General features: G+C 34.0%; 2 protein-coding genes across 9 annotated transcripts in view; both read left to right on the forward strand.

Annotated features, from left to right (window-relative positions):
* The first annotated feature begins 924 nt into the window (after positions 1 to 924).
* Positions 925 to 12,602, forward strand: LOC100746631 (adenylate kinase isoenzyme 1-like). Of its 8 annotated transcripts, none has more exons than XM_024370827.2 (3): positions 926 to 1,423; positions 2,349 to 2,727; positions 11,578 to 12,602. In XM_024370827.2, the coding sequence occupies exon 3, from the start codon at positions 11,589 to 11,591 to the stop codon at positions 12,165 to 12,167; it is 579 nt and encodes a 192-aa protein (XP_024226595.1). In that variant the 5' UTR covers positions 926 to 1,423; positions 2,349 to 2,727; positions 11,578 to 11,588; the 3' UTR covers positions 12,168 to 12,602. The 8 variants fall into 8 exon arrangements, with proteins under 8 accessions (XP_033179308.1, XP_012246614.1, XP_033179310.1 ...); XM_024370826.2 differs by having other exon boundaries at positions 926 to 1,389; XM_033323418.1 differs by having other exon boundaries at positions 926 to 1,170.
* Positions 12,603 to 13,691: 1,089 nt separating this feature from the next.
* Positions 13,692 to 14,578, forward strand: part of LOC100745435 (photoreceptor-specific nuclear receptor-like) — a 31,733-nt gene continuing 30,846 nt past the window's right edge. The window contains exon 1 of the mRNA XM_024370824.2: positions 13,692 to 14,329. The gene's annotated coding sequence lies outside the window, so the exon portion shown is untranslated. The remainder of the gene's footprint in view (positions 14,330 to 14,578) is intronic.

Below are 14,578 nucleotides of genomic sequence, written 5' to 3' on the forward strand. Positions count from 1 at the left end.
ACTTTTAGTTAATAAATTAACTTTCCATTTTAACACTAAATTGTCTCAACCGCTATTAACTATCCGACATTTTGTAGTCAAGTTGAATGCTAATAATTAACATTTTATATCCATCGTCTTCATTTCTTCCAGAAATTCTTCAAGATTGCGCGCCGGTGACTGTTTACCGATCAGCAGTGATAACGCGTGTAATTTATTATGTTGTAAATTAGTGTAATGACGGAGGTTCCATTAATAGAATAAGCTAGGCGCCATCTTTTAAACAAGACGATTTGACGATTCTCGCAGAAGCTTTCATTATGCAATTCATGTTTGCTCCTTGCTCTTTACTATAATCCACCGCACTGTAATGACTATACCGACTGGTATATTTAAAAAGAAAAACATTCTTTGAGATCCATGCTTGTACGACCTCTTTTCTTCATTAGAAAGAGCAAAATACGGTGTCGGAATGTATTCTTTATACTCTGCACATCGTTGCACATTTAAGTTTCTCATGACTGCATAAAATTTGCAATCCAATGTTTATAAAGAAAAAAATTATTGCGATTGGATTTATCCATAATTTTTTGATTAAAATACATCTTATCGAAAGCAAATGTTGAAATGTAATGTTCGGCTACTTTCGGACAGTAGTGTCACTTTGTATAAATTTACTCGTCCGTCAAAGAAGTAACACGTGCATCATCACCCAGCATCATATACCTTGAGGGACACTCAATTCGTTTTAATCGTAACTACCGTTCGCGAGATAGCTATCTCGAAATCAGGCAATTTTTTTGGACATCGAGATTAGCAGCTTCAATTTCTATGATGAATCCGGTAGATGGACATAAACTGCAACCGCGTACGTATCATTCAGAAGCCCAGATTGCAGTAATTGCTCGCAATTTACCTTGCAAATCGCATAAATAGTTTCTTTGTGCCGGCGAGCCGTACAACTTTTATCAGCGTAACGCGCTTAGAAATATCTTGACGCGATGCAGCATCCGTGGTTGCTCCAATTTTTCTAAGATTCGCTGACTGTTATTTATTAACGCGTGGAAATAAACGGGCAATTCATACGCGTTAATAACATCCCAGGCATAATTCATCGCTAAAATCCGCTCTACCAACGGCTCAATCGGTGCTACGGCGGTTTAATATTAGGCGATGACCTAAACATCTAAGGTATTTTCAATGCGACACGACCAAGCTACGTGGAACAACGTCAATCATCTTCGTGCAAGAAAATTTCCGTGCTTGAATGTCACTATACTAAATAAACATTATAATCAAATGTGGAAACAGTTAAAAAATACCTTATTTGAGATATAAAGTAATAAGTGAAACGATAATCATGTTCACTAGAGTTTGAAAAATACGTGAATGTTGTTTTAGAGTATCGTGGTAAGTGTTGATACCGACAACGTTATAGATTCAGGTAAATACTATTATTAAGTCATTCTTCGCGTTTCACTTGCAGTGTTGTTACTCAGAATAAAATAAAATCTACTTTAAACATCTAAACCACTTCACTATCTCGTCAAATTTTAATAGGTGACTATAATTTAGATTGTTCTGAAAGTATTAATACTGCTTTAGAGTAGCGAACCTTTATAGTTCTCTAGCCTAACTGTAGGAAATAGGGAGCTCAATCTAAACATTTCAGTGGTTTATCAATAATGTGAGAACAGTTTGAATGTTTAAGCAAAACGTTTGCGCCCTGCCATTAATTGAATCCCGTATTATTTCACAATCTTAAATCTACAATCTTTACTTTGAAAGATACTTTTGGAAATAAACTCTCATAACACAAGGCATCATTTGGAAGGGTCTTCTAAATCATTGTGCCTCAGAAATATTCTCCACTCACGAATTACAATAATCAAAAGCCATCAAAATTCAAATCCGTATGCTTTCAACGAGTAAACGAATCACGAAATAAATTATTTCTTAATTTCACAGTGTAAATTTTGTGCACTAAATCTTCTAACCCTCTTAACATTTAATATTTTGCAACCTAAAATTTGGAAATAAGATATTCGAAGTTATTAGATGTTTTACAAATACGGAAAAGACATATTTCTTGTTAATTCCTCAAGAAAATAGCGGATCAACATTAAAGATCAGCGACTTCAAAGATTCCACGACGATTTCTCAAGTCACTTTCCAAAAGTTTTCTTATCGCTTATTTTTCAATCATTTCAAATCAAACATTTCTTTAGAAATATCTGTCGTGATTCGATTTTTATAAAAGCAGCGTTCAACCAGAAAATCAGGACACGTTGTTGGCTTCTCGTCAAAATGAAAAGAATTGACCCGTAACCTGTGCCTATAGAGTTGCGTCACGTCGTCGATCTTTGCAGAAACGGTGGCTCGATCGATCGCATGAAAATTCCTGGAGGCGCTTTCACGTCGAAACCGCATTTTAACGAATATACGATTACCCTGGTTGAACATCACGTCGGGCGTGTGCTACTTTTGTGACGTCGATGCCGAGAGCGCCATTTAGCGTCATTAATAGAGTTGCATCAGCGTCGAGTGCACGGTGATACATCGATAGGAGTGGTTCGGCAAATAGATCGGGGCTGAAGATATATACGTACGCAAGGGAGAGAGAAAGGAACACACCCATCTAAGCTTCGACGTTTCTGCACAATCGTGCTCTGCCTACAGGGTGATCCATGCGAACGTTTTCTATTTCTTATATTGTATTATATCGGTATAAGTAAAGAATTTTTGAAGGTACAGTTGAAGCGTAGGGAATTAGAAATATTAATGATTATTTGTCATGATTTTTCATAATTTTTACTAGCAATTGCAATGTGATAATTTTTAAACGAATATCTGCAACATTATGTATTATAATAGTGACTCACAAGAATATTTGTTGAAAAAATATTTAGAGGCTGAAGGATAAAATAATGTATAATTGTCTTAGATGGTAAATTTTTCATTACAAGACAGTGTAAGATGTATTCTTTAAAAATATCAGGGACTTTGTTTATAAATAGATATGAGTACAGTAGACTTTATCCTTTATTCTTGTCTGTAGCATTTGTGATATAGTGTCGTTTCACGGTTGTAACTTATTAATCGACAGTTGTTATCCATACGTTTCTAACACGCAGACTTTTATAGCGAAATTTGTCATATGCTTATTACGAATCAAATTTCGCAAGTCAAACCATTATGTCCAATGGACTATGAAAAAATATAATATATATTGCTCTTTAAATTGTACATAAATTATACGCTTGACAAATTATATCGTTGCCCATGCTCCAAGAATTTCAAATAAATCAAAGTAGGATCAAATGCTTTTAAAACGCCTCTACATCGAAGCTCTTTCTCTTTCAAGAACTCTGAATCAATTAGAGTACTAATTCAAATTTTTTGCAATTTCTAAATTGATCGGCACGCCACTTTATTCCAGTTTCCAAGTTCCAAGAATCTTAAAATAAATATATGGATTTTTTCGCCAATCTTGAATACTAAAATAGCTGGTTTCGTAACATTACGTCAAGTTTGACGCCGTAAAAATTTTTATTAAAATAAAGTATAATATTCCCCCATAATTAGGTACTGCAAAACGTTTCTTCTTATCTCGAAAAATTTGCTTCAAACGATATTAAAAAATTGACTATTTTATGACATAACGTTAAATCTAACCCTTTAACAATTTTTATTGAAATGAATTACCAAAAATATCCTGATATCTACCAAATCAATCCTCTTCAATATCGCCTGAAATTTAAATTTGCTTATCATTTTCTGACATTTAGGAAGCTTCGATCGAATCATTTCAGGAATCGTATCACGTAAAAATTATTTCTCAATCGTTAACCAATTGCTACAGGAATAAATTTGTTCGATACATCGCGGAAGGAAAGCGGCAGAGTCAGAAAATCGGGGATCGATCGACATATACATAAATCGTTGCCGAGACGGCTGGTAACAGGGGGAGCGGGGAAAGGAACGGGACATTAAGTAAAAACGAAAGCACGCAGTGAAAGCAAACTCGTAGGACCATGTAAAATACACGACTGATAATAATTACAGCGTTGAGTTGTAAAACGTTAATAGGAAACATTAGATATCGTGCCGAATGGAGCGAGATCAAAACAGAAGTCGTGCGTACGTGCCGAGTAATTTTCTTGAGTAATTCAGCCTACACCAGCAGGTCACGATTGTTTGTTTATTAACAACTTGTATTCATGTTCCACTGTATTAGTGTAATAATACGTTTCATGGCTGCACTTAAAAGAAAATGAGACGATTGTTTCTTCATCCCAGTAGGTGACTGCATCACTGATGCACCATGTTTGTTAGGTAGCTGCTGCTAATGGAATGTGTGATTAGTGGTTGGTATTGTCAGTGAAAATGGAAAATAAGAAAATTAAGAAAATTTAGAAGAGAAAGAATGTGATAATTGTTGGGGAGCACCGTGAGAATTTTTTTTTTTTTTTTTCTAGTGAAGAATTTTCAATGGATCACAAGTATGGTATTATACTAGGAAAAATATTAATTAAAATCTTGTATAACTATTTAAGGAAGAAAGAAAAAATAAGAAAAATAGTCGTAAATCGAAGAAATATTAAATTTTATATTATATTAAAATCATAAATTTTATATTAATCCAATGAAAATTAATATCAACAAAAAATAGTATTAATCAGAATGTTTGAAAAAGAAGAGAGTTAAGAAGAAATATTTGTAAATTAGAAAGATATTAAATTTTAGGTTAGTGAATATATTAAGTGCATGTAGTTTAGTAAGATTGATATCAAAGATAATATCAAACGTAATTTCGTTTTAAAATTGAGAAACTTAGTATAAAGTTATACCGCGGACTTGTTGCTTTTCTTATTGATCGATGCGAATGTCAAATATTTGTATCTCTCCACTATTCATTCCGAACATTAAAATCTAGATACATGACCGTTAAAGAATCGATCCTTGAATTTCGATCAGCAGCGCCAGCTTCTGTATTACGTTTTCTACTTTCAACCTCCGGTCGTGACAACTATTTGTCTTCATTTATGCTATGTTGCTTATTGATCGTGGCAGAATAAGGTCTCCTTAGTATAAATTCCACCAACTCAATGGTACAATAGGCGCTCTAAATGGAACATTGATTAATACCATTAGGTATTGTAGATCTAGGAAAACCTCTGTGAAAACACAAAGAGAAAGGGAAAAGTGACAAATTTATTTTACGTGCGGTATTACCTTTTGCAATACAAAGATTTTAAAAAATTTGCCATAAAATCTAGATAAGCTTAATGGATTTCCTTAATTTTATTATCCAGATATTCAATTAGTATTCAATTATTCAACTTGACAAAAAATAATTTACTTATTTCCACAAACTTATTTATCACGAAAAGATGGTATATAAATAATCGTAAATTTCATGCTAAATTTAGAAAGATAACATTTGTAACACCATCATTCTTTTTATTTTTTAATTTATAAAATTGGTCAATACGGTTTTTGAATGACTCATATGTAAAATATTAGATAATTACAATAATCTCAACTCCTTATACCGAGCTCAACATCCTCCTATTTCGCAATTCGAAGATTTCAACAGATGTCACGATAAAATCTAGATAAAATTAACGCATGCTTTACTTACTATAAATTTTGATGGTAACTCGAAATTAAATAACATACGTAAAAATACGGTGAAGCACAAGATGATTATAATAATCTTCGTTTCCTGCATCAACCTGAACATTCTTCGATTTAATTTACACACCGGAGACCGTGATTTCTTCATCATCAACGGTTGTACGGTTAACCAAAGTATTTCTATCACAATGAAACGACTGGAGAATCGTTGAAGCTCGTTTTGAGAAATTACAGGCCGCGATAATTTTAGAGGAATAACCGATAAAAGTTAATGCAACGCCGTGTCTTCCTCGCTTCGATCCTTTGAATGCGGCTGCGTAACCTGTTCTGGAATCATTAGATTCAATCTGGACACACCACGATCCCAGCGTGGAAACGGAAGATATCGATTCCCGATGGAAACTTAAGCACATTCTATCTACCATAGTTTCACATTCAACGCATTCCCCGATATTCGATAATTATAACGCAGAATCAATTACAGCGAAATGGTTTTCTATGTCAATAATTCATAGAATGTCTGTTCTTTCGTAAATAATCTAAATAAAAAGTTCATCGAGGTTAATAAGCGACTCATTACCATTTTATGTTTTTCTTTCTTTCGTTACAGTAAATTATATAGTAGTATATCATTGTTTTGGTTCTGAATAAAATCAGACTCTCCTTCGGCCTTGGTATTTTCCAACTTGAAACAGAATTTTAAAAATAGAATTGATTGTTTCGTAGAAATATTCTAAAATTATTTAATAACAAAAATAAAACAAACAAAAATAATAAAACAAGAAATTAATGTGATTAAAGATTTTTTTTAATATTAATAGAGACTAATATTTAGTTGAAATCTGGATAAACATTTATTTAATAATTCGCTGTAGTTTGCAAAAATTCTGACTAATTATTTCTATTTGAATTTTGTTTCTGAAACTAAATATTAACCAACGATTTCAGCACTTTCTGACAGTAAAGATTTTTTAAACAAAAGAGGAAGATTATATATATCTACGGATCTACTTATATAGCATCCTTTTTCCCTCTTCTATTTTTATCGATAAAAAGAAAACCAACTGACAATTTGCGCGTTATTAATCTCATCAACGCTGACAAGGGTTACAAGGGGTTATGAAACTAAATGTCTACATATATTCTACTCATTCTGTATAATACCATTTTTCTATCTAGAATTAGGTTTTCCAGCAATCAATAAAAATAATCATTCCTTGTCTCCTAGAAAATTATTATCTCAGTAACGATCAATTTTCTACTCCATCTACTTATCAATTTCCTCTTTGGATACATTCAAACAGTTTTACCACAACATCCAGAAGAGGATTTTAAATTCTGTATCTCTAATTGCAACCTATTTCCATATTAATCTGTGGCATTCGAGTTTTCTAATCTCTAATCGTAACCCATTCTTGTCTACATATCTGGTTCCGCTGCTGCAAGCATCGTGAACTCGCATTCTAATGACAAACAAGATTTTTTCTTTGTATAAACATCATCAAACGATGGTGTCCATTTTTTATGATTGTCCTAATTTATTGCTGGATTTGATGTTATCGGAGCGTGGCTTATGGCTTATGACTTATGAAACAAGTCACGGTAACCAGCATGACGTTAATAGACTTAACCCGTCGCATACGAAAGAAAATCAATTCAATTCAACTATGCTCGATCGTATTCCGTTAATCCGTTTTCTAGTCAATCTAATATACGATTTCCTCATTGTGAACTCCGTCTCTACGTATTTACGCTACCGCCCATAAGCACAGTGACTTACGAAAGTATTTGGATATTTATCGTAGGGAACTTTTGTACGAGTTATGTAAAACATTTTAAAATTTCATTAGCACTTTAATGAGTCACGATTATCGTGATTACGTTAACTTACACCTAATTTGAGAATTTATATAAGAGTTACAAGACTGTTTAACGTCGAAGTCTTAAAATTGAATCGTGTTTCTAGCCACATTCTAAAAGTTTATATTTTTATGAAGTATCAATTATCTTATTATTACTTTATTTCTATTATATTTCTTGTCGTTTTATTTGATCCCAATTGTAACAGTGAAGAAACATTCTCCGATCATAACTTTGAAAATATAACGAAAGTATTTATCTTTTGATCGAATTGCAGGAAACTTTCAAATACTTATAGACCATGGTGTGTGTAGATACGTTTGTATCACTTTATCAGTAGCGTTCTATGTTTCCGTGGTCATCGAGTTTTGCGAGAATCCGCAATCTCGCCCGTACATTGTATCTCGAAAAGCGACACAGCCGTATGTATATATATATATATTTATATATAGTTGGCAGTTTATTGCGCTGGTAACAGATGAGAGTACGGATATCTTGGCCTCTCTCCCGGACGTCGCGAATTTGCAAATTATAAAGGGCAATAAAGCACGGCGAGGAGATACGCCGTGGTCTGATTGTATTCAAAATCGTATTGTGCTCTGCGAAGATTAATGTTATCAATAGTTTATGGATATCTGTTACGCATGTACGTATAGTACATACATGTACGAGCAGGGTGTAGTTTCTTTGCTATGTTGGCTTGGAGAAGGTAGTAGATACATCTTCTTACTGTGGATGATATATGTTTGCGTATTAAATAGGAGTATTTATCTGTCCACAGATAGAAAGGCGGAACATACTTCAACCCTGACCTTTGCACGGCCAATAAAATTGCTAAAATAGTGGAAAATATGATTATTTATTTCTTTACTAATTAATTTTTCATTGATTAGTTATTTATCAGCGATCTAACTCATACTGTAACAATCGAGCTACTATCAATTAAAAATATAAAAAGAAAGTTCTTTAATTTAAAGATACCTCGCAATATTAGAATATTTTATAAACTCAACATTTATTTGATCTTTCATCAGCTCGCAATTTTATATTAATTTACTTTTACCGAAGCGTTTCATTTTTCAATAACGTCATTCAACTAATCGTACATGTGAAATTTTTGTTGCGAAAATATTCATAAAGTACGCAGGTACGCGTACTTTGGTAAGAACATCGTGATCCCGTGAATACGGCAACCGTATGGCCACGTGATTAATCATCAACGATACCGCAAAAGTCATACGCGAACTGGAACTTCGTAACTTCGTTTTATGGACAGGACGGTGGTTGATTGCGCGGTGCTAATTTCGGCAAACCGCGAAGAACTAAGTGCGAGGATAAATCAGGTATGTATGCACACGTTATCGTATGCCAACGTGATCGTCCAAGTATGTAACTTTTATGTAACTTTGCGGTACATGAGCAGTAACACCTTGAACACAGCCTCGGGCGTTCGATCATTTTACTCTGAAAGAACCGCGTGTTTATGCGCCTCTTTGCATTGCCCTCCTTAGCTTAAAATGTTCTATCATCTCAAAACTGGGACAACCCGAATTTTTATCATTTTCTCTATGATATGTTTGTTTTCCTCCGATCAGTGTGAAATATTGGATTGTTTGGGAAAGTTTGTAATGACAATTGAAGATTAGAGGGAAAAAATAGTAGAAAAATAATGGAGATTTATTTAATATATAATAAAGGCATATTTTTTAATAATTTTATTTAGTAATTTTTATCTGTGCAATGAATCACTGATAATATAATTAATGATATAAAAGAATATCAATTATTCGTTTCTGCACTTTGAAATTCGTAAACACTTTTATTTTCATTCCGTAAATGTATGTATATTAATAATAATATATTAACATACTTATATATATTTATATATTAATTATATTTATATATTAATTTATAATTATTAGATATATAAGTATTTTATTCTATATTTTCGATTTCTTTTTTCACGTAGAATCACCCCTTTCCGCTTGTACCACCAGTTACCAACCATATTATATATATTATATATACTAATGTAAGTTAATATTAAGTTGACATTAATCGTAAATTAGTTGGTGGAACTCGAACATTCATCATCGTGGTACAATGTCGAAACTTGATCTCTAATCCTTTTAGAGTTCACACTTGTCTAATATATCGAGTATCGAGAACGATATCGTTTACGCTGCCCTACATATCAAATCGGATAAGAATTGTTTCTAATCTGCCTAGTCCTTTTACAAAGTGAACGCGATTATGTAAGGTAAGAGACCATTGATTCTGAAAATTCATGGTACACCAGACACGTCTCGTAAAAATATACAGAATAACAGAAACTTTTAGTTATCAAAATACATAAATCCAAATCCCAGAATTCTATTATTATCAATTATGGACCCAAAATTTATTTCCTACGACTCTTTCGTGTCGAAAGGAAGTAAGTAGATAATGTTGGAAAAAATATGTTTCGTCCGAAATAGACTTTCATTTATATAATTTATTCTCCACGCTTAGAGGAAAATTTTGGAGATAAAGGTACAATAACATTTTTCGAATGACCACCCGCGACGATAATACGGATTTTCACTGAAATCTGAATTTAGACAGGGATGTTGGTATTTTGATATTTGTTTGAATTAACGCGTGTCAAAGAATTTTTCGAACCATGTTCTTCTCCACTGGGAATACTTTTGATTATTAATATTGAAGAACTTGTGAGAAATTTATAGATTCAAACATTTATAAGCTGATTAACCATAAGTCGATTAACATAATAGCGAATCGAAGTATATGTGTACAAAGTAGCGACAAATTCATAAAACTATTGATTATGTATGTGCAACAAATAATATTCTTTTAATATGTAATAGTGTCTATTGATTTTGGCTTATTATTCTTGTTATGACTATTTTATCGATAAAGTATCACACTGATGATCAATTTTATCTACCATCAGAAATGTAGGAATCTTAGTATAATCGATCGGAACAGTCAATGTCTGTCGAAAGCACAGCACACTTATCTCAGTTGAAAGGAAATACCGAAAATCGGTGAAGAAGGAATCCTGCTACAGACACGATAGATTAAATTAGACTTTAGGAGACACCTTTCTTTCAGTTTAAAAAGTTGGATTAATATTAGTAGCCATACACTATTTATATTATACTGCATATTTTATTCGAAACTTTCTTTAATATAAAAAGTAACTAATTTTATTGCAAAGAAGATATTGTGTGTTACAAGAAAACGGACTAATCGTATAATAGCATTGGAAGAGTTCACGTCTTGTGTACGTTAGTGGTTCAAGACAAACTTCATAATGAAGAAAACGTGATTCCAAAGAAACGGATATACGATCAAATATTTCTACATTAGCGAATAAATAGTATAGTTAGATGTATTTCGTTTGTCGTTATAAATGAAAATTGTGGCACTAAACTTATAAGAAAATTCTGAACGATCATTTCCATGGGCAATTGTATGAAATCTACTGATCCTTTGACTGCTTCTCTTCCGAAAAGTATCAGTATCGACACCACAGCGATTAAAGAATCAGGAGTGCCGATTATCTTCGTAATTGGAAGACCGGGAGCTGGAAAAAGTTACAGAATTTATTTATACTTAGTGTCGTGCAATTATCGTATAACCTAATAACGCCATTGACTTTAACTTTTACCTCTACATCTTGTCTTACGGGATCAATTTTTCGAAGGCAGAAATTAAAATGTTCGAAACTGAAAAAACTTAAAAATTGAAGACATTTAAAGCATTGAAATATTAAGAAATTTTTTTAATAAAAGATAGAAGAATTCGCTGAACTTAAAGGATTGATAACGAGAGTAATAGAAGCACTATTTTAATATTAATTTAAATGTCTAGCGGAACGCTTAATAACAATTTTATTATTATTCCTATAAAACTGAAAACTTATTTACTACGATTTTCATTCTTTTACTACTTTTTTCGTTCTAAAATATCCCCTCGTAGAAATTCCTATACCTCGTTATGAACAATCTTGCCATGAAAATTTTCTTTTAAACATATTGCAAGCGTGATAGAAATTATAATCAACTCTCGATAATTCGTGATTGATCATTCCAGGAACCCTATACATGAAAGTGGCAGAGAAGTACGGTTTCGATGACATAATATCCTCAGATGTGATTCGAACTGAAGTGTCGAAGCGAACGGGAAAGGCGTTCGCGCTGGCGCGTTTATTGTCGGAAGGTCAATTGGTGCCATCGGCTATATTAGTGGAATTGATCGCTGCTAAGATGCTCCAACACGTGCAAGACAAGGAAGGGTTCATTCTGAGCGGATTTCCCTGGGAGAAATGTGAGGCAAAATTATTCGACAAAGAAGTGCGTCGCCCCAATCTCGTTCTAATGCTGAACGTTCGAAATTCCGTGATGAGCGATCGGTTAATGGCGAAAAGCGTGAAAGCCACTGAGAGATTGTCCATTAATTTCGAGTATATTAAAAAGCAAATCGAGGACTTTCATAAACGAAACAAATTGATAGTGAAATACTATAGAAATTTGGTGGTGGTGATCGACGCTGAACCTGACACGATGACCGTGTTTGAGAAAGCATCCGAATCTATAGATAACATTTTAGTGGAACTTTCAGGCTTTGAAGCGAATCGTCCAGCCACGTCGAATGCTGCTAGAAGTAGAGTAACCTCGAAATAATAAAGTTCGTATTATAACTATTTATATCATACATAAAATTTATATTATACATAAAATGAGACTAATATGCCATTTAAGAGAAACTTTTATGGAACAATATTAGACCGAATATTTTTAATTTGGTCAGATGTAATATAGGTGTTAAGTGCTAGTAGTGGACGTGCTATAATTAGAAGATCCTTTTATCAGTTTAGCGAGCAGAATATTTAGACAGGAAACGTGATTCCTTTTGTACATCGTGAACATTCATCTCTGCGTATACTTGAACGTTATTGCATAAATAACGCTATGACTAATGTAGCCTACGGTGAAATGCAATTTTTGAATAAAGCTTCATGTTGACTTTATTCTGCTTAAATAGACGATAAGTAATATAACAGAATCCTTCGAACGATATATCGTCTGGTAAAATAATGATTACGAATTAAATGTTTCTGTATTTTACTCTTTCATTCGAGAATTATAACGAGAAGTATTATTAAAATTCATTTCTCTGTAGGTTGGAACATTTTTTATTTCAAATTGCTAAATGTATTTCACACAGTTTTAACTTCTATTCCACAGATAAATGGGTATGATTGGCAAAATAACTAACTATTTGAAATAATAATTGGCAAACTAACCGTCGGCTGAATATTTCCCCAGTGTACACACGAAAAATGTTCGTGATGGGCATGCACTCTCACTCGCCATGCGCGTTTGTATTTATTTATCCCCTGTATGTGATTCCACTCATTTTAATCAGTAGATGGATGGTTGCCTCTATTTATGAGCCTACATGCACACGTGAAACGTCTTTCTGTTCGAAGACCCAACTCACTCTCGTATCAATTGTTAGTGTGTGCGTGCACATGATTCGCTTGTCGCGCATATTCATAAACATGCATGCACTTTACGTTGCTCTATCTGCACGTAAATTCTCCTTCGTATCTCGGCAGATGACTGGTAAAACGAGTTTCTGCGTGCTCATGTCATGATTGGACAGACACTTTTCGAAGTCCAGCAAATTAAATTTTTATGTGGCAAAGGGAATAGAAAAAGTTAAATGCAATTAAGTTTGCAACAATAATTGTTTGCTACAGTTTCTTTAAATACTTATATTAAATACTTTAAATATGGAATTTATTTGAAACGAATTGTTATTAAATATTATCAGATATAAGTAAACAAGCACGGACCCTATTTTTTATTAATAATTGTAGCGCAAGTATATTTAACCATTTGTAGTTAAATTACATGCGAAACTACCTCATGAATTGAAAGAAATGTTCATTTGTATTGACAAAAATTTCAAGCATTTTATTTAATGAATGACTATACAATGTAATAAAAACATTAAGTAAGTATCTTAAGAAATTTTTTAAAAAAATTCATCCTCAGTTTGCCTACTAACTACAACCATACATTATCCCTGAATTATTTAGTTGTGTATTTAATTATTGTAGAAATTAAGACTTCTAGAAAAAATAAAGAATTGAAATGCACATATATTTCAAAACAATATAAGCCAGCCACCAATCTTTCTATTTCAATTTTTTAAAATCCTTCCATCCATTCCAATTATCAAAAATATCAGCCCCTTACCCTGGTAGATACAATTTCTTCTAATGATTCTCACCTTCGATTCACGATACTCCTTACCGCGAATCGTCACACGACGCGTCTTTTTTAATCACCCGCTTTGTATCCGTCCCTGAAAGCTTGGTAAAGCGTACGTTCACACATCCGCTCGCGTACCGTCGTGTATATGACCGGCTATCGAAGCGCTCGAATGTGTTAGAGTGGGTGGCCGGGTGGTTGGCTGCGTTTATGAGGGTGCGGGCCCGAAATTGAAAAGCACCCCAGCGAGAGGTAGGTGAGGGTGGTCGTGCAGCAGTCATTGACAAGCGAAAGACCGTATCAGAGGGTAATCCTATTGGTGGACGGCCGCGTCGCGACGTCCAGGCGTCATTGGTCCGCCTTCGAGCTATGGGGCGTGGTCTCGAGTTCCTCGAGGGTTCACGTGGAGGGGTGAGAAATGCCTGGCTGCATCCCTGGCAACGATTACCGGAAAACCACAGGGTCGTTCAGCGGTAGGAATCCAGCATGGCGGACCTAGCAACCCCTCCGGCTGAATTCACCACCACTACCACCAGTACCACCATCAACACAACCACTACCAGGTAGGTGACTTCGTTGCTATTATCGAGGCCACTGCGACTGTTCACCACTAAACCGGCCGGGTAGTGGATTTCGCTCGATTTGTCCGGGGGAACACTTCAGGAATCGGAAGTTCGATCGGACGATTAATTGCTCCGTTAACTAGTCTTTTCAGACCACGACTCTTTGACGACGTCGCGGGAATACAAGACGTCGTCCCGCGATTTCGAGTATTACATTGGCACGGGAAATTTAGCGTTTCCTACTGATTA

This window comes from Bombus impatiens, unplaced genomic scaffold (assembly GCF_000188095.3).
Source record: "Bombus impatiens unplaced genomic scaffold, BIMP_2.2 scf_0969, whole genome shotgun sequence".
Classification (NCBI taxonomy): domain Eukaryota; kingdom Metazoa; phylum Arthropoda; class Insecta; order Hymenoptera; family Apidae; genus Bombus; species Bombus impatiens.

What these genes read in the sequence shown, in the direction of transcription:
- LOC100746631 (XM_024370828.2), top strand. Translation starts at nt 10,945, where the DNA reads ATGGGCAATTGTATGAAATCTACTGATCCTTTGACTGCTTCTCTTCCG. An exon ending in AAGACCGGGAGCTGGAAAAA is followed by an intron (nt 11,078 to 11,577) that starts GTTACAGAATTT and finishes TGATCATTCCAG; the next exon opens with GAACCCTATACATGAAAGTG.